Genomic DNA, 20,722 nt, shown 5'->3' on the forward strand with positions numbered 1-20,722 from the left:
TAGACTGCGCTCAAACTGCTATGTCGCCAACTGCGTTTTTGCTCTCTTATCTTCTCTACCACGCTCACTGTGTTAGCTACAGCCGAAAAGTAAATTGTACAATACATTTTCGTTGTCCACAGTCGTACTATTACAGGCACTCAAGCACTCATTGTCTCAATTTTTAGACGTTTCTTAAGAATAAATCTTCTCATAGTAACAGCAATGTGTTTCTCTTTCCCTAGGAATGGCAACTGAAAAATTCCACCAGCCAACTGTATCCAATGTATGGAGATGTCACTGACGAGGAAAGCCGACTTTCTGTATTCAAATGGATTTCTGATAACCTGGGAGGCGTCGACATTCTCATCAACAGCGCGGGATTATTCCGCAATCCTCTCTTGACTTGTAAGTGACTAATATTCTCTATTAGTATACGAAGTAGATATACACGATGGTCAGAAACAGCTTGAAAAGTTTGTAAGGGTGTTGCAGGTTAGGTTGTGCTGAGAAAGCGTTGTTAAATTTGATATGTTGCGCCGTTTCCGATTTAATTGGCACTGACATTAGCTAATCAGGTCGTTGGACACGCAAATTCAGACAATTTCACCCGCTAAAATGCGCTAATGCACAGATACCTGTGGATCCATGAGTTACCACTTGTTGCAGTGGTCATTACCATTTAAAATGTGCATTTTTCGGTACGGATAAATTTAAGCTGGGTGAGTAAAAGCTTCGTTTGTTTGGTTTGAGGAAACCAAACGAAGAACACGTTTGGCAACACTGTCCCTGGCAGTCTACTTAAATTTCCGCGCGCAGCGACCTTGCTTGCTGACTTCAATACTATTTTATTGGGAAACGGCGCAACGTATCGACTTTCTATTTTAACAATTTTATTCGCAGCACAGCACGCCCTGCGACAATATTACAAGCTTTTCAGACTCTTCCTGACCATCCTGTTTAAGTTAGGCTGGATTTTTGATAACTTACCAATTCACTACTCAGTTGTCCATCCCGGTAGCTGTGTCGTCATCGTGGCGGATTGCCGAGCGAAGGCGCTTGGGTTCAATTACCAGCCATGTTGGAAATTTTCACTGCTCTGGGACTGTGTGTTGTGTCGTCATTACGTTCGTGTCGTCATTATTGACATTCCACTTTTGAGATGAGTGTATGGGCTCGTCCCGAAAGCCGATAATAATAAAAAGAAAACTCAGATGTTACGGAAATTGGAGGACGTCGAAACCTTCCCGTCCCCTCTATATCTCTTTTGTTACTCAACCTTCCCTTCTACAATAACCTATGAAACTTTCCCTTAGGATTTCTATCTCTTGCTTAATAATAACAAATGAAATCTTCCCTTTGAAATTTATTCTCTTTCTTAATCTTCGCATACAAATTTAATTGCTGCTTATTGAAAGTGATTTTCTGATTATTTCGACGAAACATAGAATGTGTCGTCGTCATGGCCCTCAGTCGTTACCTGCAATAACCCAAAACTGTTCCTTACCTTTTTTAGTGTTACTGGATCGCCATCTGACTGCTACATCGAACTGCGACATGAATATACTTACTCTGTTTTACTATACTCTATTAGCTGCTGGTGGGCTTTTATAATGAGTGGTTGTATTTATTACCAAAGCTGACGTTATTCTTTAATAGCAAACCTGACGTTATTCTTTAATTAATTTAACTATGAATTACGTAACTTCAGTCAAACTTTTTCTTGACAACAATAAAATTTTGCAAACTTTTACGTTGATGGTTTTTGGGATGGATTATAACCAGAAATGCAATATGTCTGGCAAAAATTAATTATATTCTTAATGAAATGATTTTACAAACGTTCAAATGGGACTTATTTCTTACAATAATCTTACATCTAGCATTGCGCAAACGTACCTTCAGTAGTCTTGAGTTTCTCAAAAAAAAAAAAAAAAAAAAAAAAAAAAATTCAATAATATTAGTTCCTCTTATGACAATAGTTAGCTTATGTCTCTGTACATCCGTTTATAATCTCTTGTAAATCATAGCTGGTGGCTGGCAGGCACACCGCTCCTCTGAACCTCTCGCTTCAGACCTGCTACCGACTCGCTTCACTTCTCGCTTACTACTGACTTCCTACGAACGCTAAAGTGCGGTCTCTCCCGCCAACAATGCTTTCTGTTGCATACAGTCCCTGCTACCATTACAAAATGTATCAATGCGCGGTCTTTCCGGCCCTTTTCTTAAAATGTATCCATACGCTGTCTCTCCCGCCCTTTTTAAAATTATATCTATGTGCGGTCTCTTGCCAACAAAACTTTGGTGCAGACACTTCCTGCTACCACAATTATTTCCAACATGACAAATATTAATTATTCCTACTTAAACCTATTAATAAAATATAAAAATCTTTCATATATTGTGGTTTGACAATAGACAATAGAAATATACACGTCTTACAACGTGTAGGTTATCGCATGCTCAAAGTTATCTGACAGAGATAAAAACCAAATAGGAGGAACATTTAAATCTCTTTTCAGCTCAATCATTTGGTTTTGCTAGTGAGCTTAAAATGAGGTGCCACTTCTTAACAATCTGTTAAGAGTGTGACGGAGATACTTCTCTGTAAGAGGCAATAGAAGTGAAGCTAAGAGTAAGCTTCGGTCGTAGACCCAGTTCGCTGATTTATCTTTCACTACCAATATGACAGTGGCCTCGTTCGTGAGCGGCTGCGCTGCTTGTACCTCTTCCAAGCAGCTGCCAATAATGAGTTGACAACCTCTGACCACAGCCTAAGACAATTAGTCTGATGCACAGTGGCACCGACATCGGTGGATTCCACCAATGACCGACATCGGCCGCAACACGCCAATCTTTTCTAGTCAGTAAACCAATACGTGAGGTCACAATACAACCGACTTCATCGCGCAAAGGTGTGGACTTAGGACGTCGGCCGAATTTCACAGATTGTCGTCTTAATACACGAAATATGGACTGTGACAAACTCGTAAGTTTCGTCCGGGAAAGAAAGTGTTTGTGGCATCCTGACAATAAAAAATGTGATCGGGATGTAGCTCGACTGGAAATCACAAGTAGAGAAAATCTATATCGGAAGTTGTGACCGTAAATTATCACGGGCAAAATGCTCCTATCGGAGCACAAAAGACGAATATGCCCTTGTTTAAAAGAATATGGCTCAAAAGTGATTAGCAGCTATCTCATTCCACCTTCCTCAGCACCTTTAAAAATTCCCACAAATTATGGCACACGGTTTTTATAAAGGAACTAATCTGACACCCTTGCAAGAAACCCGAACTGTAATTGATGTACAGCGATGGACTAGCGAGTGTGAGACAGTCATACCCATCCACTCCCGGTTGCCCATTCTCACTCACTCTTTCAGACCAACTAATTGTGTCAGAGAGACACAACGAGATAATGACAGTACTGGCAGGGCAGAACGAAGACAGTGACAGTAACAGAGAGCAGTAAGGAGACTTCCTCAATCATCCTTCTCACTGCCGCTACCTCTTTTCACCGTCACTGCTCTGAGCACTATGGGACTTAACTTCTGAGGTCATCAGTCCCCTAGAACTTAGAACTACTTAAACCTAACTAACCTAAGGACATCACACACATCCATGCCCGAGGCAGGATTCGAACCTGCGACCGTAGCGGTCGCACGGTTCCAGACTGTAGCACCTAGAACCGCTCGGCCACCCCGGCCGGCTCTCTTTCACTAGGTCACTGTTAAAGACTCTTTCATCATCACTGGCTGTCACCCACTTTCTTTGTCTCTCCATTCCTCGTCCACTGCACTGTCTCTTTCACTCTTTTGGCAGCGTTTTTCTATCACGGTCAACTTGTGCTCCACTGCCACTGTCTCTCTCTATCTCTCACATTCCCATCACCTCCTTCGTTCTTTCAATACAACAACCACTACCGCCAAATTTTCTTTCCCACCGCCAATGTCTTCTCTCAGCATAAACAAGCGCGAGTATGTTCCAATGCCAAAATTTTTGGGAAATTTTTTTAAGGTTCTGAGGAAACTAACGTACCAACAGCCCCGTTCTGTCTCTTTAACGGAGCATATTCCTTTTTTGTGCAACAATAGCAGCATTTTTCTTTTCCCTCCCACAGCAGGGCGTGTCACTCATACGAAAAGAACTTCATAGGATAGTAAAAGTTTGATTGTTTACTTACGTGAAATTGAAAAAAAAAAAAACGCAAAACAAATTTAGCACCTAAAACCAAATTTTATGCACACAAAACGTTTGCATCTGCTTCAGAACTCTTCTTAACATGGCAGAAACACTTTACAGCATATTTCTCTGTGCCGCATCACTCTATAAACTATCTTTCGCCTCACACCGAAATTTACGTGCGTATTTTACTTGTTCAGGTAGGATACCTCGGAAACGGATAATGATATCAAGAAAAATTTTCGAGGTTGTTCGAGAACTGAATCTGAGGAATATATCGTTCAAATTTCAGCGATTTGTTGCGCATGGTCGTCTTGGAATCCGTGGCTTTCTGTGGGGTAAAAATAGTAAGAAAATTTGTTGGATTTTCTAAGCATCTGAAGGTCTCTTTACGGTGGTTATTGCAATCTTGCTGGTACTTAAACTTTTCGAAAAAGTTTCTGCGACCCTTAACTGTAAGTATGTTCGCATGCGTGTTTTTAAGGATTCTTTTGATGCAGTTTCGATTTCACTATTTACACTGCCAACAGCTGCTCCAACGTCGGAAATAAAAAAGACGCTGGACGTGAACGTGCTGGGTCTGAGCATCTGCACCAGGGAGGCCGTGCAGGACATGCTGAGCAGGGGCGTCGACGACGGCTTCATCATCCACATCGGCAGGTAGGAGGAAGCTGATGTTTACACAACTGTCAACAAACAACATTACTTAACGACACCAACATTGGACTTCGTTTATAGTATTTCTCAGCCTCCGCTCACACAAATAGTATCACGACCGGTTTCTACGTCTCAACAAATCATAGTGAGACGTTTTGCCGTGAGTTGGTGACGTTGTGCGCCGCTCATCAGGTGGCGCCAAAGCTGCAAGTGTGTTTCGCACAGAAGCCAGAAGGTGCGCGAATTTAAAAGGCCATTCGCACTGGCCGTTGCGGCACCGTCACGTCGTGGTGTATTCACACTGTCCGTCACGTCAAGTCAATTCAGGTCACGTGATCTCAACTCGCACGGGTATCCTCAGCTGTTTCCTCGCGGGAACTGCCGTCTTCGCAAAATGATTCTCAGCTGTCTTTACGCAAGAAGGGCATATAAGTGAATCGCCTCAATGTAACACCCGGGAATGTTATGTATCTTATTCTGGAGTGTACTTGGCTGTTCAAGTCACTGAACACGTTCCTTTGTTTTTTTTTTTCCTCCTTCCGTTTTGAGAACTCCGCAATGTCGAGCTAGAGTTCCGCTATTTCATGTGTTTTTGTAATATATGTCTGCAGCGTGATTAAATTATTCTTTTAATCGCACTGTAAGAACCTATTGTTCATACACACACACACACACACACACACACACACACACACACACACACACACACACACACAACACCTCTGCGCTACTTTACTCGGATCCTTTTTAACTAAATTCTCAGGTTATGTTTTTGCGGTTACTGTAGTCATTTCTAATACAGATATTAAGGAAAGCAATTAGAAAAGATTTTCTAACTGTGATCCTGTAAAAATGGTGTTTCGGCACAGTGGTGGGAGCCTACTGAAATAGCTACACAAATGTATTATCTACATCTACGTCTATACTCCGCCAGCCACCAAGCGGTGTGTGGCGCGAATTGTGCCCTCCGCCAAAGTCATATGTCCCCCCTCTGTTACACTCGGGGATCGCAGGAGGGGAAAACGACTGTCTGTACGCCTCAGTACGAGCTCTAATTTCCCTTATCTTTGAATGGCGATCATTGCGCGATTTGAAAGTTGGTGGTAATAATATATGCTCTACATCGTAGGTGAAGATCGGATTTCGGAATTAAGTGAGCAGCCCGTCTTTCTGCAGCTGTGTCCCACTTCAAACTTTCTATGAGATTTCTAACGCTCTCGCAATGGCTAAATGTACCAGTCACGAATCTTTCCGCTCTTCTTTGGACCTTCTCAATCTCGTGAATCAGACCCAACTGGTAAGGGTCCCATACAGACGAACAATATTCCAATACTGGACGAACTAAAATATTGAAAGCTGTTTCCTTTGTTGAAGGACTGCATCACTTCAGGATTCTGCCAATTAACCGCAATCTAGAGTTCACCTTGCCTGTTACTTGTATAATCTGATCATTACATTTGAGATCATTTCGAATAATCACACACAGATACCTGACGGACGTTACCGCTTCCAAAGACTGGACATTGATTTTGTACTCGTACATTAATGGGGGTTTTCGCCTTGTTATACGCAGTAGGTTACACTTACTTATATTGAGAGATAACTGCCAGTCATTACACCACGCATTTATTTTCTGCATATCCTCATTGATGTGTTCACAACTTTCGTGTGATACTACTTTCCCGTAGACTACAGCATCATCGACTATCAGTCTAATGCCGCAGTCAATACCATCAACCATATCGTTTATGTAAATCGTAAAAAGCAGCGGACCTATTACGCTGCCCTGTGCCACACCTTAAGTTACGCTTGTTTCTGTTGAAGTCACCACGTTCAGGACGGCATATTGCTCCCTGTCTGGTAGAAAACTTTCTATCCAACCGCATATGTCATCGTATAGACAGTAAGCGCGGACGTTTTGTAGCAAGCGACAGTGCGGAACTGAGTCGATCGCCTTTCGAAAGTCGATAAATGTGGCTCTAGAGACCGGCTCACAGGTTGATGCCTGTTGTATATCATGCACAAAGAGGGCCAGCTGTGTCTAGCATGACCGCTGTTTCCTAAAACCGTGCTGGTTTCTGCAGATGAGCTACTCAGAGTCTAGAAAGGTCATTATGTCTGAATACAAAATATGTTCCAAGATTCTACCACAAATCAATGTCAGTGAAATTCGCCGCTAATTATGTGAATGCGAATTTCTACCCTTTTTATAGATTGCTATGACCTGGGCCTTCTTCCACTCCCGTCGAACTTTCTGCTGTTCCAATGATCTCTGATAGATGATGGATAAGAATGGTGCTATATTTGTAGCACGTTGTTGTTGTTGTGGTCTTCAGTCCCGAGACTGGTTTGATGCATCTCTCCATGTTACTCTATCCTGTGCAAGCTTCTTCATCTCCCAGTACGTACTGCAGCCTACATCCTTCTGAATCTGCTTAGTGTATTCATCTCTTGGTCTCCCTCTACGATTTTTGCCCTCCATGCTGCCTGCCCTCCAATGCTAAATTTGTGATCCCTTGATGCCTCAAAACATGTCCTACCAACTGATCCCTTCTCCTACTCAAATTGTGCCACAAACGTCTCTTCTCCCCAATCCTATTCAATACCTCCTCATTAGATGTGTAGATCACATAACTAATCTTCAGCATTCTTCTGTAGCACCACATCTCGAAAGCTTCTATTCTCGTCTTGTCCAAACTATTTATCGTCCATGTTTCACTTCCATACATGGCTCCACTGTATACAAATACCTTCAGAAACGACTTCCTGACACTTAAATCTATATTCGATGTTAACAAATTTCTCTTCTTGAGAAACGCTTTCCTTGCCATTGCCAGTCTACATTTTATATCCTCTCTACTTCGACCATCATCAGTTATTTTGCTCCCCAAATAGCAAAACTCCTTTACTACTTTAAGTGTCTCATTTCCTAATCTAATTCCCTCAGCATCACCCGACGTAATTCGACTACATTCCATTATCCTTGTTTTGCTTTTGTTGATGTTCATCTTATATCCTCCTTTCAAGACACTGTCCATTCCGTTCAACTGCTCTTCCAAGTCCTTTGCTGTCTCTGACAGAATTGCAATGTCATCGGCGAACCTCAAAAGAAAATTTCGGAGTAGGTATTAAAATCCATGGAGAAGAAATAAAAACTTTGTTTCCTTCACTGCTTGCTCAATATACAGATTGAATAATATCGGGGAGAGGCTACAACCCTGTCTCACTCCCTTCCCAACCACTGCTTCCCTTTCATGTCCCTCGACTCTTCTAACTGCCATCTGCTTTCTGTATAAATTGTAAATAGCCTTTCTCTCCCTGTATTTTACCCTTGCCACCTTCAGAATTTGAAAGAGAGTATTCCAGTCAACAGTGTCAAAAGCTTTTTCTAAGTCTACAAATGCTAGAAACGTAGGTTTGCCTTTCTTTAATCTTTCTTCTAAGATAAGTCGAAGGATCAGTATTGCCTCACGTGTTCCAACATTTCTGCGGAATCCAAACTGATCTTCCCCGAGGTCGGCTTCTACCGGTTTTTACATTCGTCTGTAAATAATTCGCGTTAGTATTTTCAGCTGTGACGTGAAAATTACCGAACTATCAGTTTAATACATCTGTCAACGCCTGCTTTCTTTGGGATTGGAATTATTATATTCTTATTGAAAGGTATTTCGCCTGTCTCATAAATTTTGTTGTGACTTGGCAAGACAGCCAATCCACTAGGAGGTGAAGCCGAAAGGCACGCGTTTAAGCTCACGCAGGCTGGCGTGAGGTCTGGAACAGTTAAAGGATTTGAGTCTAGCAAATAAAGTACGTAGCTGTTGGAATACTTAACTTTAATCCATAATTGGTGAACATCGGTCTGACGGTACATGCATCACAAAATAAATAGCAATTGATAATGGCGCCTTGCTAGGTCGTAGCAAATGACGTAGCTGAAGGCTATGCTAACTATCGTCTCGGCAAATGAGAGCGTAATTTGTCAGTGAACCATTGCTAGCAAAGTCGGCTGTACAACTGGGGCGAGTGCTAGGACGTCTCTCTAGACCTGCCATGTGGCGGCGCTCGGTCTGCAATCACTGATAGTTGCGACACGCGGGTCCGACGTATACTACCGAACCGCTGCCGATTTAAAGGCTACCACCTAGCAAGTGTGGTGTCTGGCGGTGACACCACACATTTTGCTCACCAGATGGCAGAGTTTTGTCAGGACTGGCTCTCCCAAGGCTGTCAGTAGTTCTAATGAAATGTTGTCTACTCCCGGGGCCTTGTTTCGACTTAGGTCTTTCAGTGCTCTGTCAAACTCTTCATGCACTATCATATCTCCCATTTCATCTTCATCTACATCCTCTTCCATTTCCACAATATTGTCCTCAAGAACATTGGTCTTGTATAGACCCTCTATATACTCCTTCCACCTTTCTGCTTTCCCTTCTTTGCTTAGAACCACTTGCATGAATATGAAGAGCTCAGATGGAAACATAGTTCTCTGTTCTCAAAGGTCTCTTTAATTTTCCTGTAGGCAGTATCTATCTTACCCCTAGTGAGATAAGCCTCTACATCCTTACATTTGTCCTCTAGACATCCCTGCTTAGCCATTTTGCACTTCCTGTCGATCTCATTTTTGAGACGTTTGTATTCCTTTTTGTCTGCTTCATTTACTGCATTTTTATATTTTCTCCTTTCATCAGTTAATTCAATATTTCTTGTGTTAACCACGGAGTTCTACTAGCCCTCGTCTTTTTACCTACTTGATCCTCTGCTGCCTTCACTACTTCATCCCTCAGAGCTAACCATTCTCCTTCTACTGTATCTCTTTCCCCCATTCTTGTCAATTGTTCCTTTATGCTCTCTCTGAACCTCTGTACAACTTCTGGTTTAGTCAGTTTATCCAGGTACCATCTCCTTAAAATCCCACCTTTTTGCAGTTTTTACAGTTTTAATCTACAGTTCATAACCAATAGATTGTGGTCAGAGTCCGCATCTGCCCCTGGAAATGTCTTAGAATTTAAAACTTGGTTCCTAAATCTCTGTCTTACCATTATATAATCTATCTGAAATCTGCCAGTATCTCCAGGGTTCTTCCATGTATACAACCTTCTTTCATGATTCTTGAACCATGTGTTAGCTATGACTGAGTTATGCTCTGCGCAAAATTCTACCAGCCGGCTTCCTCTTTCATTTCTTAGCCCCAATCCATAATCACCTACTATGTTTCCTTCTCTCCCTTTTCCTACTCTCGAATTCCTGTCGCCTAAGACTATTACATTTTCGTCTCCCTTCACTATCTGAATAATTTCTTTGATTTCATCATACATTTCTTCAATTTCTTCGTCATCTGCAGAGCTAGTTGGCATATAAACTTGTACTACTGTAGTAGGCGTGGGCTTCGTGTCTATCTTGGCCACAATAATGCGTTCACTATGCTGTTTGTAGTAGCTTACCCGCACTCCTATTTTTTAATTCACTATTAAACCTACTCCTGCATTACCCCTATTTGATTTGGTCAGGCGAATACAGGATTATAAATACAAAATGTCTTGTTCCTCCCGCCACCGAACTTCACTAATTCTCACCATAGCTAACTTTAACCTATCCATTTCGCTTTTTAAATTTTCTAATCTACCTGCCCGATTAAGGGATCTGACATTCCACGCTCCGATCCGTAGAACGCGTTTTCTTTCTCCTGATAGCAACGTCGTCCTGAGTAGTCTCCTCCCTGAGATCCGAATGAGGGACTATTTTACCTCTGGGATATTTTACCCAAGAGGACGCCATCATCGTATAACCATACAGTAAAGAAGCATACCCTCGGCAAAAATTATGGCTGTAGTTTCCCTTTGCTTTCATCAGTTCGCAGTACCAGCACAGCAAGGCCGTTTTGGTTAGTGTTACAAGGCCAGGTCAGTCAATCATCCAGACTGTTGCCCCTGCAACTACTGAAAAGGCTGCTGCCCCTCTTCAGGAACCACGCGTTTGTCTGGCCTCTCAACAGATACCCCTCCATTGTGGTTGCACCTACGGTACGGTTATCTGCATCGCTGAGGCATGCAAGTCTCCCCACCAACGGCAAGGTCCATGGTTCACGGGGGGATTTGTAGCATAGTCAACATAAAATCTTACCGGGATACCGTCTGGGCCAGATGCCTTCGTGGCGTCTAAGGATCTTAACTGTTTTACAAAACCAGATGCTCTAAACTCTATGTCAGACATCCTTTCGTTTGTTCGATAATTGAAAGGGGGAATGGTACAGCAGTCCTATACCGTACACGAGTTTTTGAAAGCTAGGTTTAGAATTTCGGTCTTCTGTTTATCATCATCAGTTACATTACCCATACTGTCAGCAAGAGAAGGTATTGAGTTGTTTGCAGCGTTCATAGATTTTACTCACGACCAAAATATTTAGGTTTTTTTTTTAGAATCTGCAGATAAAATATTGCTTTAAAATTCGTTAAAAGAATCTCTCATTGTCCTTCTGACAGCTGCTTTTATTTCGCATAATTTCTGTTTGTCAGCGGGGCAGTGACTACGTTTAAAAACGACTGTGCATTATTTTCTGCTTTCTCAGCAACTTCCTGATATGTTTGTTGTACCAAGGTGGATCCTTTCCCTCCCCTATACTTCTGCTAGGCACATACTTCTCTAGCGCATGGTGGACAATACCTTTAAATTCCGACCAAAGATGCTCAATATCTTTGTGTCCCGCGGTGAATCCTTGGAGCTAACTATGAAGATATTCATTAATGACACATTTATTTGCTTTCCCAAACAAGAAAACTCTACGCTGTTTCTTAGGTGTTTTTGCTACTTTCACTAACATAGAAGCCACAACGACATTATGGTCGCTAATACCTTCTACTAGATTAACTTCCTCAAAGAGACCAGATCTGTTTGTTGCCAATATATCTAATATGTTCCCATCTCGAGTTGGTTTTCTAACCAACTGCTCAAGGTTGAATGTTGAGAGCGCCTCTAGAATAACCTCACACGAGTCTTTGCTTCCGCCCCCTGTGATAAACGTTTAAGTCAGTGGATGCCAGATAGAGTCTCCACCTATAACTAATGGATAATTTGGATATTTACTTCCTATGTACTCAAGACTTTCCCTGAAACGTTCTGCGACGTTTGTTGCGGACGCTGGTGGTCTTTAAAAACATCATAATACAAAGGTCAATCTTTGATTGAAATAGTCTGGATAAAGCTGTCACTGTCCGACCCAGTATCGATCTCAACTGCGTTTAAACAGCTTTTAACTACAATGAACACACCACCTCCCATAGCATCAGTCCTATCCTTCCTAAACATTGTCCTATCTGAGTTCAAAATTTCACTGCTTTTTATGTCTGGCTTCAACCAGCTTTCGGTACCTAATACAATATTGGCATTGCTACTGATTATTTCGGAGATTAACTCGGGGATCTTGCGCCAGACACTTCGACAATTTACTAACATGAGATAAAGCATATTTAAATCCTTTGGAATGACCTGTTTCGGCGAACTAACAATTTTTACAGTTGGCACACCCACATCAGTGACATGAACTGGTAATTTTTCAGGCCAGCGGTTTGTTTCCCGTTGGGAGGAACCTGATCTAAAAAAAAAAAAAAACAACCATGTGCACGCCACTTGTACTGTGCTACCCATGTCGCTCCCTCCTGTGTGTAGAGTACCCCTGATCTATCGAGGGGCGTCCTACAACCTTCCACCCCACAGCGTACGTAGGTGGTACCATTTTCGTCACAGAGTCGACGCAGCCTCCGGTTTAGATTCTCCACTCGACACCAAACCAGAGGACCCCAGTCCATCCTGGGTACGATGCTGGAGATCCTCAGCTTGGCTTCCACTCCTTGAGAGATGGAGGCCGCCTTCACCAATTTAGCCAGCCAAGGATTTCCTCGGAACCCCGACGACAGGCATCGTTGGTGCCGATATGTGCAACAGTCTGCAGCTGACTGCACACCGCACGCTCGATAGCTGCCGGAGGAGCCTCTTCCACATCCTGGACAAGACCCCCCCCCCCACCCCGGCAAGCACACCGAGTGAAAGTTGGACTTCTTCCCCGCCCTAGCCGCTATGTTCCTGAGGGGCTCCATGACGTGCCTAACATTGGAGCTCCCAATAACTAACAAACTCCTGTCCCCACGTGCCTATCCAGACCTTGCTGAAGGAGCGGCCACTATCCTGGCAGAAGGTGCATTCTGATCCGGCTCAGCCTCCCCTCCCCCCCCCCCCCCAGGATCAGATAGCACACTGAATCTATTAGCAAAGTGCATGGGATTTGGGAGGAGCCTGCATCCCCCATGCAGCCTTCGCCTTGAGGCTCGGGACCTAGACACAGTCTGCCACCCACACAGAGTTGAGAGTGGGCTGGCCGGCTCAGTGGCACCTGAGGTCGGCTCAGTGACACAGCTGTGACACCCCCCCCCCCCCCCCCCTGCACATCTAGTACAGTAGACGCTGCCCAAGGCACTCCATCCCCAACACACCTCAAGGTGACACTCTGGAGCTTGTTAACTGTGCCCAACAAAGCTTCCAGCTGCGTTTGGACTGTGGCCAACTCCTCCTCCATCCGTACAAAACAAACACAATCCCTGTCCTTCTAGTTAATAACTGATTTACTATAAAAAAACGTAAGGAAACCTACTGCCACACAGGGTTAACAGCTACTCTCTAGTTGGCAGAAAGGAACTCAATAATGAAAATAAAAATTAATGGTAGAAGGTAGATCTGGTGCTTATTTTCCTACTACGGGCTATTTAGAGAATAGGAAAGAATAAGACAGCGCCTACCAGTTTACTGTAGGTAACTATCTAGTGAATATTACAAACGAAATAAACAGTGACGTACGGTAAGCTGCACCTACTGATTATCGCTCGTATTCGTACTTTAAGCAAGAGTTTACGTACACGCGAAAGTGACCTAATAAAACTATAGGAACTGCTACCTTCAATGTATCGAGTCTAAATGACACTAATAATCGGAAATACTGAGTATTGTGCACTGAATTAGTTGATAATCCCGCGTATTTAACGTCGATTAAGAATGTGAACAAACGTTTGCGTACACCCGGAACTGTACTAAACAGAAACTTCGCTTATCTTATTCAGACGCAAATAAAAACTGAAACCTTAAATTTATCACGTGTATCTGACACAAATGCACGTAAACACTATAGAATAGACAGCAAAAACGATTAATTACCAGGTAAATTACTTATCTTGCAACACAGCAAGCGAAAAACGCCCGTAGCCGGCGTCAGGGCTGGCAGTCACTCCTAACCGATGGTATCAGTGCTTTCAATGCGTTGGACAATAGGGCGCGAATCTAAGAGTACGAAACCGGTCATGATGCTGTTTGTGTGAATCGGGGATAAGAAACACAATAAAAGTATTTCGTTACAGGACACCTGCTGTATTTTACTGCCTAGTGTGTGATGCCAATATCTTTACCTTTGCCTTCACCATTACCAGTAGTATTACCAATGAAACAGAACTCGCGAACTGGCACACTGTTGGCGTTATCCTAATCCCAGTTTTGTTCTTCAGTAATTTACATCCTAGTCTGTCTTAATGTAAACTTTTAAGGTAATAGAAAGAGGACAAGGATTACGGCAGGAGCGCCTGCGAATGTACACTGTGATGCCATCCGTTTATTTGCTTATCGCCATCCCATGATTTTTGTCATTACTATCGCGTGCACAAGTTATAGAAGGGCAGTGCATTGGCGGAGCTATCATTTGTACTCAGGCGATTCATGAGAGGAGATTTCTGACGTGATTATGGCCACACGACGAGTGTTAACAGACTCGGAATGTCCCCTGTGATAGTTCCAACTACTAGTCCACTTTCAGTTTCGGAAATCGTTAGGGAATTCAGTATTCCGTGCTCCACAGTGTCAAGAGTGTGCCGATAGTACCAGATTTCAGGCGTTACTTCGCACTACGGTCGACGCAGTGGCCGTCGCCCTTCAAATGGTTCGAATGGCTCTGAGCACTGTGGGACTTAACTTCTGAGATCATCAGTCCCCTAGAATTTAGAACTGCTTAAACCTAACTAACCTCAGGACATCACACACATCCATGACCGAGGCAGGATTCCAACTTGCGACCGTAGCGGTCGTGCGGTTCCAGGCTGTAGCGCCTAGAACCGCTCGGCCACCCCGGTCGGCCCGATGCCCTTCACTTAAAGACAGCACTGACAACTCTGCAAAGGCATCAGCGCTCTAAGAGACATCGAAGACTGCCTGATGTATCAGCGGAAATCGATGTGGGACTTACGACTAACGCGTCCGTGGGTACAATGCGACAAAAATTGGCGTTAAAGGCTATGGAACCACACAACAGACGTTGAGTGCCTTTGCTAACAGCACCTCATCGGCTGCAGCACATCTCCTGGGCTCATGGCCCTATGGGTTGGACCCTAGACGACTGGAAAACCGTGGCCTGATGAGATGAGTCCCAGTTTCAGTTGGTAACAGCTGATCACAGGGTTCGAGTGTGGTGCAGACCCCACGAAGCCATAGACCTAGGTTGTGAACAAGGAACAATGCAAGCCGGTGGTGGCTCCATGAAAGCGCGGGGTCGGTTCAACTGGACCAGAGGACGTAGCCATTTCCAATCAATAATCTGTTACTTGGAATGGACTATTTTCGGGTACTTGGAGACCATCTGCAGCCATTCATGGACTTCATGTTCCCAAAAAACGATGTAAATTTAATCGATGACAATGCACCATGTCATCGGACCACAATTATTCGTGACTGGTTTGAAGAATTTGGACAGTTCGAGAGAATGGTTCGGCCACCCATATCGGCCGACATTAATCCCATCGGACAATTATGAGACGTAATTGAGAGGTCAGTTGGTGCACAAAATCCTGCAGCGGAAAGACTTCCGTAATTGTGGGCGGCTATAGGGGCAGCATGGTTCAAATTTTTTTGCACTTCCGACGATTTGTTGAATGCATGTTACGCCGATTTGCTGCACTACGCCGGGCAAAAGGATGCCCGTCACGACATTGGGAGCTATCGACGACTTCTGTCAGCTCAGTGTATCTTTACGAGGGTTGGGACTTAAATAGTGGCAACTATTTATTCACAACCGATACAAAAGGGTTACATGTTCGCACCTGTTACTGTCCTTCAAAGTAGTCACCAGCGTTATGTAGAACCCGTTGGCAGCGAAGTGGAAGGCGTAGTATACAGTTAGCAGAGCCTATTCTGTTGATGGTGCGAATGGAGCGGTCTAAAGTTATGGTGATTCTCGTGTACGACTGTGATGGTTTTATCCTAACGCATTACGTTCCTCCACAGCAGAGCGTCAATGCACAGTATTACTGTTCGTTTTTGGAGCATCACTTGCACCAGCTTTGCGAAAGAAGCGGCGACAATTTCTGCGCAACCCACCCAACATTTTGCATGAAAATGTGCGGGCGCATACAGCGCAAGCTGTGGCTGCTCTGTTCGGTCTGTGGGACTGGGAAGTACTGTACCATCCACCATATTCGTGGTATTCGCTTCAGAACTGTTCCAAAGTCACAAAGTGGTTACTTCATCTTCGGAATCGAATCAGAGATTCGACAGGCAGTAGACCGTTCCATTCGCACCATCGACAGGACAGGCTCTGCTAACGGTATACTACGCCTTCCACATCGCTGACAACTGGTTCTATACGCTGGTGGCTACTTTGCACCTGTTACTGTCCTTCAGACATGTAACTCTTTTTTATCGGTTGTGAATAAATAGTTGCCACTATTTAAGTTCCAACCCTCGTATTTCCACAAGAAATTGAGTGAATAAATATGACAGTAAAGATTTTGTTATGTCTCATTTTACGTACTTGAGAAAGACAAAATAATAGTTTAATTTTGTTTTGTTTTGTTTTAAGTCGCGAAAAACTAAGGTGACACGCACCCACGTGAGAAACTTACAACACCAAAAACAAAAAGGAGTTAATAGCGACTAGACGTTAAGTCCATTGACGGAAGGAAAGACAGCTAGAAAACAGGGACTCTCTCTTGGTGTAAAAGGTCATTAAATACGCCGTTGAGAAAACAGAGGCCCGAAGTAAAGATACTTCGCCGTATTACTACAATGGATAAAAAGTAATACGCGGTCGACAGCCCGCGCGTCGTTCGCTAAACCGCCTTAACCCAGGCAGCAAAAGTACAGTAGAATGTAAGTTGTAAAGCAAAGGACTTTCGGTCAGCGAACGGTGGACCATCAAAGAATGAGCGCAGTGAGGATGAAATGGTGAGGGAACACTACTTAAGCATTGGGCACTGCCTTTTTAGGCATCGCTATTTATTAACGTAGCAAAAATGATCTCACAGCGAATGAGTCGAGAGGAGGTCGTCCAAGCCGATGGGAGAGGTTCGTTCCCCTGAAGGGAGGACCAGTGGTGATGCCAAAGTGCCACCAACTGCTGACCGCTCGCTAGTTCTTCCATTCGCTTCGATGATCTTTGTGTTGCCCTCTGCAGCAGGAGGGCTGGAGCTTTGACGCGAAACGAGGCCGCTGACGCTGCTGCCAGACGATTTGACCAGGGACCCACATATACACCAGAGTGGCTTCATCAAGAGTGAGCAAGTGGAAGCTTTCCTGGACCCGTTGCACTGAGGGATGGACGGTACAGCAGACAGGCTCTGAAGGGCACTAAGAGTCGGAGCAGATGACCCAATTGAAATTCCTGTGTCGCAGGATGTACTGCGTGGCGTGATACAGAGCGAAGAGCTCGGCTTCTGGAACACTGCTCAGTATTAATAGCAAATACCGAAAAACGTCGGCGCCAATGACGAAGGTGCACTCGACACCACGGTCAGTCCGAGAGTCATCAGTGTGCACGAACGTACTATCGCTAAGTTCCGTGCGAAGGTCCAGAAACTTACACCGATAGATCGAATCTGGAGCAGTGTCCTTAGGAAGCGAAGAAAGCCAAGGTGAACACAGGCCGCGGCACGAAGCCTAGGTGGTGAAGGATTCACAGCTTTCGGCTATTGCTCCGGTAGCTCGTGTCCACATGTGAACCATTCAACGAAACATCATCGATATGAGCTTTCGGAGCCTGCACGACACAAAACTTTACGCGCTTTACCCCTCGCCTGGGCCCATCAACACCGACATTGGAAACATGTTGCCTGGTCAGACGAGTCTCGTTTCAGTCATCATCCGTTCCATACAATTTGGACTGTTGGAGATGGACAGGTACAGAGAGAACCTAGTGAATCCACGGGCCCTGCTTGTCAGCAAGGCACTGTTCAAGATGGTGGAGGCGCGTATGTCATCGGAGTGATATGGGACCCTTGATAAGTCTAGATACGACTCTGGATGCAGGTGATCAGACGGGATGCGCTCGTACATGTCACCTGTCATTCATGTCCACTGTGCATTCCGACAGACTTGGACAATTCCAGCAGGACAATGTAGCAATTCCGGACGTGTGGGATGTCGCAGAGTGGCTCCAGGAACACTTCTGACTTCAAGCGCTTCCGCTGGCCGGCAAACTCTGCACACATGAACAATCTTGAGCGTATTTTGGATGACTTGCAACGTAGTGCTCCACCCCCTCATACTCTTACCGTGAATCTTGCAGGGCTGTCCATAAATCTGTGCCAGTTCCCTCCAGCACCACTTTAGACAATCCGTGCCACGTGGTGTTGCGGCGCTTCTGCGTACTCGCGGGGCCCTATACGATATTAGGCATGTGTACCAGTTTTGTATTTTTTTCCTCTTCAGTGTAATTTACCACGTCCTAACAGTGATGTTATACAGAACCTAAAATGCTGCCCTCAGGAGCTCCGAATTCGTTCGCTGAGTACAGGTTTGGCGACCCCTTGGCTGGGGACTGGTAAACGTCGTCAGTCCTTTGTCTCCATAAGCTCTGGGCATGCTCCAGCGACCACCACGCGGCGCCACAATAGAACTTTGTGTGTCACAGGGAACTGGCATATTTACTTGACTGCCCAGATCATGAGGATGGTACAAACCCCTACAATAATTAAAAACAAAAACCCTCAGTCTCAAGTTGTCCTGTGCGCTGATGAGATGCATGGCTGTTGAGGTGGAGCAGTCATTAATGGGCAACCTCTGGGGAACCTCCCACACCTCAGTTGTATAATGCTTACCTAGGGACATGGAGCTCTGTCTGGGTGACTTATTTCCCTAGCTGCTCGTGGGGCCAACCAAATAACAAGGCTCGTGTAGCCCATCCCCAGACTCTGTGGTTACATAGTATTTGGCATTGAATAGTAACAGAATGCATGCTGCTGGTGAGAATGTGTTTTTGAATGTGAAGCGACAAGAGGGCAGCTTTGAGAAGGCATCGCTTTTTTATAGTCAGAAAGGTTTAGAGGGCATCGCAGATACTCCAAAATAAGTGAACTAGTTGCGTAATGGAACGCTAGTTTCCAGTAAGTCAGCATCCTTCAGTAAGCTAAGTATCTTGGGAAATACGCCGTAGAAACGGAGTTCCACGACACCTTGAACTAAAACGAAGGTGTTGACCTGTAGGGATCTACGTTCCCAAGGAGTAGTTGGGAGATGAGTGGGCTCAGGAAGCAATCGTTTATGGGCTAAATATACTGAAAAGAATGGATAGGAGTCTGATAAAATCTGATTCCTTCATCCTCACCTTCAACAGCGAGCATATGGAGACAGATTTCGATCGCCTGAGTGTACGTCAATATGTCCCCAACGCAATGCGGTATTTTAAATGTGAGTGCTTTGTGCACACCTCCTTATATCCTAAGGGTGAAACCACTTGGGCCACTTGTGGCCATCCATGGCGGAGTTGGTTGCTGCTCCCCTCTGAAGTGTGTAAATTGCTCTTGGGTCACCGTGTGTGGAGGGGGAACATCGGTGTCTTCCTTGAAGATAGGAAGAAACAGGGGTAAAACAATGAAACGCATCGCATATGTTGACAGCAAGGCCATTTAGCCTCCCACATACACTACATCTTTTTCTTCAGCCATTAAAAATTCTATTTCAACAGCCAAAGCTTCTACGCAGACAGAGGGTGCTAGTTTCAGCATTAATACCTGCGTTTATCAGTGTATATATCAAGCTGCAGTTGTTTCAAAGCCCTTAGTTCTCCTGTGAATCTCAGATAAAGCAATCCGAGACAGGCGCGCAGTTCTCTGATGGTTCGTATGCTGTTCAATAGCAGATAACCTCCCAGCCTTGAGATTCGCGTGAGCGAAGGCTCAATGCGTAATTGAGGAGAGGAAGGAAAGGTCATGGCAATCGTTCGTAGACTCGATCAATCGTTCCACTTGTTCTACACAAGTATGTGAAGCCATCTGTAGGAATCCCGGTAAGCAGAGTTATTTACCAGCAGCAACAGTGTTGAAACAAGTGTGTCTCCAAACAACGCTTAGACACATTCCTAAGAGGATGGCAAGAGACTTTTGCAGAACTACAGCCGCTACCAGCCAGGATCCCGTTTTTCACTGCTATTGTGCTATCCTGCTACCGTGCAAGTTGTACTGTTCAGAACTGTGGGATCTGAAGCCAAACTACACTTTCTCCATGTCAGAGGGGTAATCTGCATGCAATATCACGAGGCTCGAAAAGTGCCATCATGGCCAAACCCAGGACTGCATGCTTCGACACTTGTCAGCGGAATCGAAGGAAATCCTACTCGAATGTTTTAATTTGATAGACAGACAGGTTTTCCCACTGGCAGAGAGGTAGTTCTGAGACCTCTCCTCATACTAAGAAAGGATCCGGTAGTTACTGGAGCGTCACCTTAACAAGCCCTGGAGTGCATGGTTAACCGTCGTCTAGTCTAGTTGTCTGAGAACAGCTGAGGAGTTGCCTGGTCTCTGGACCGAAAACTCCAGAGTTGACACACTCTCGTGGTTACCACACCTGTGGGACTGAAAGCCAGAATCCAGAAGCCACTAAATATC

The 20,722-nt window shown here is 44.5% G+C and overlaps 1 protein-coding gene across 1 annotated transcript in view; it reads left to right on the forward strand.

The window, feature by feature from the left end:
* The first annotated feature begins 228 nt into the window (after positions 1 to 228).
* Positions 229 to 20,722, forward strand: part of LOC126237462 (dehydrogenase/reductase SDR family member 11-like) — a 62,086-nt gene continuing 41,592 nt past the window's right edge. The window contains exons 1-2 of the mRNA XM_049947600.1: positions 229 to 387; positions 4,694 to 4,823. Coding sequence (XP_049803557.1) covers positions 264 to 387; positions 4,694 to 4,823 — 254 coding nt within the window. The 5' untranslated portion in view covers positions 229 to 263. The remainder of the gene's footprint in view (positions 388 to 4,693; positions 4,824 to 20,722) is intronic.

The sequence above is a fragment of the Schistocerca nitens genome, chromosome 2 (genome assembly GCF_023898315.1).
Source record: "Schistocerca nitens isolate TAMUIC-IGC-003100 chromosome 2, iqSchNite1.1, whole genome shotgun sequence".
Taxonomy (NCBI): Eukaryota; Metazoa; Arthropoda; class Insecta; order Orthoptera; family Acrididae; genus Schistocerca; species Schistocerca nitens.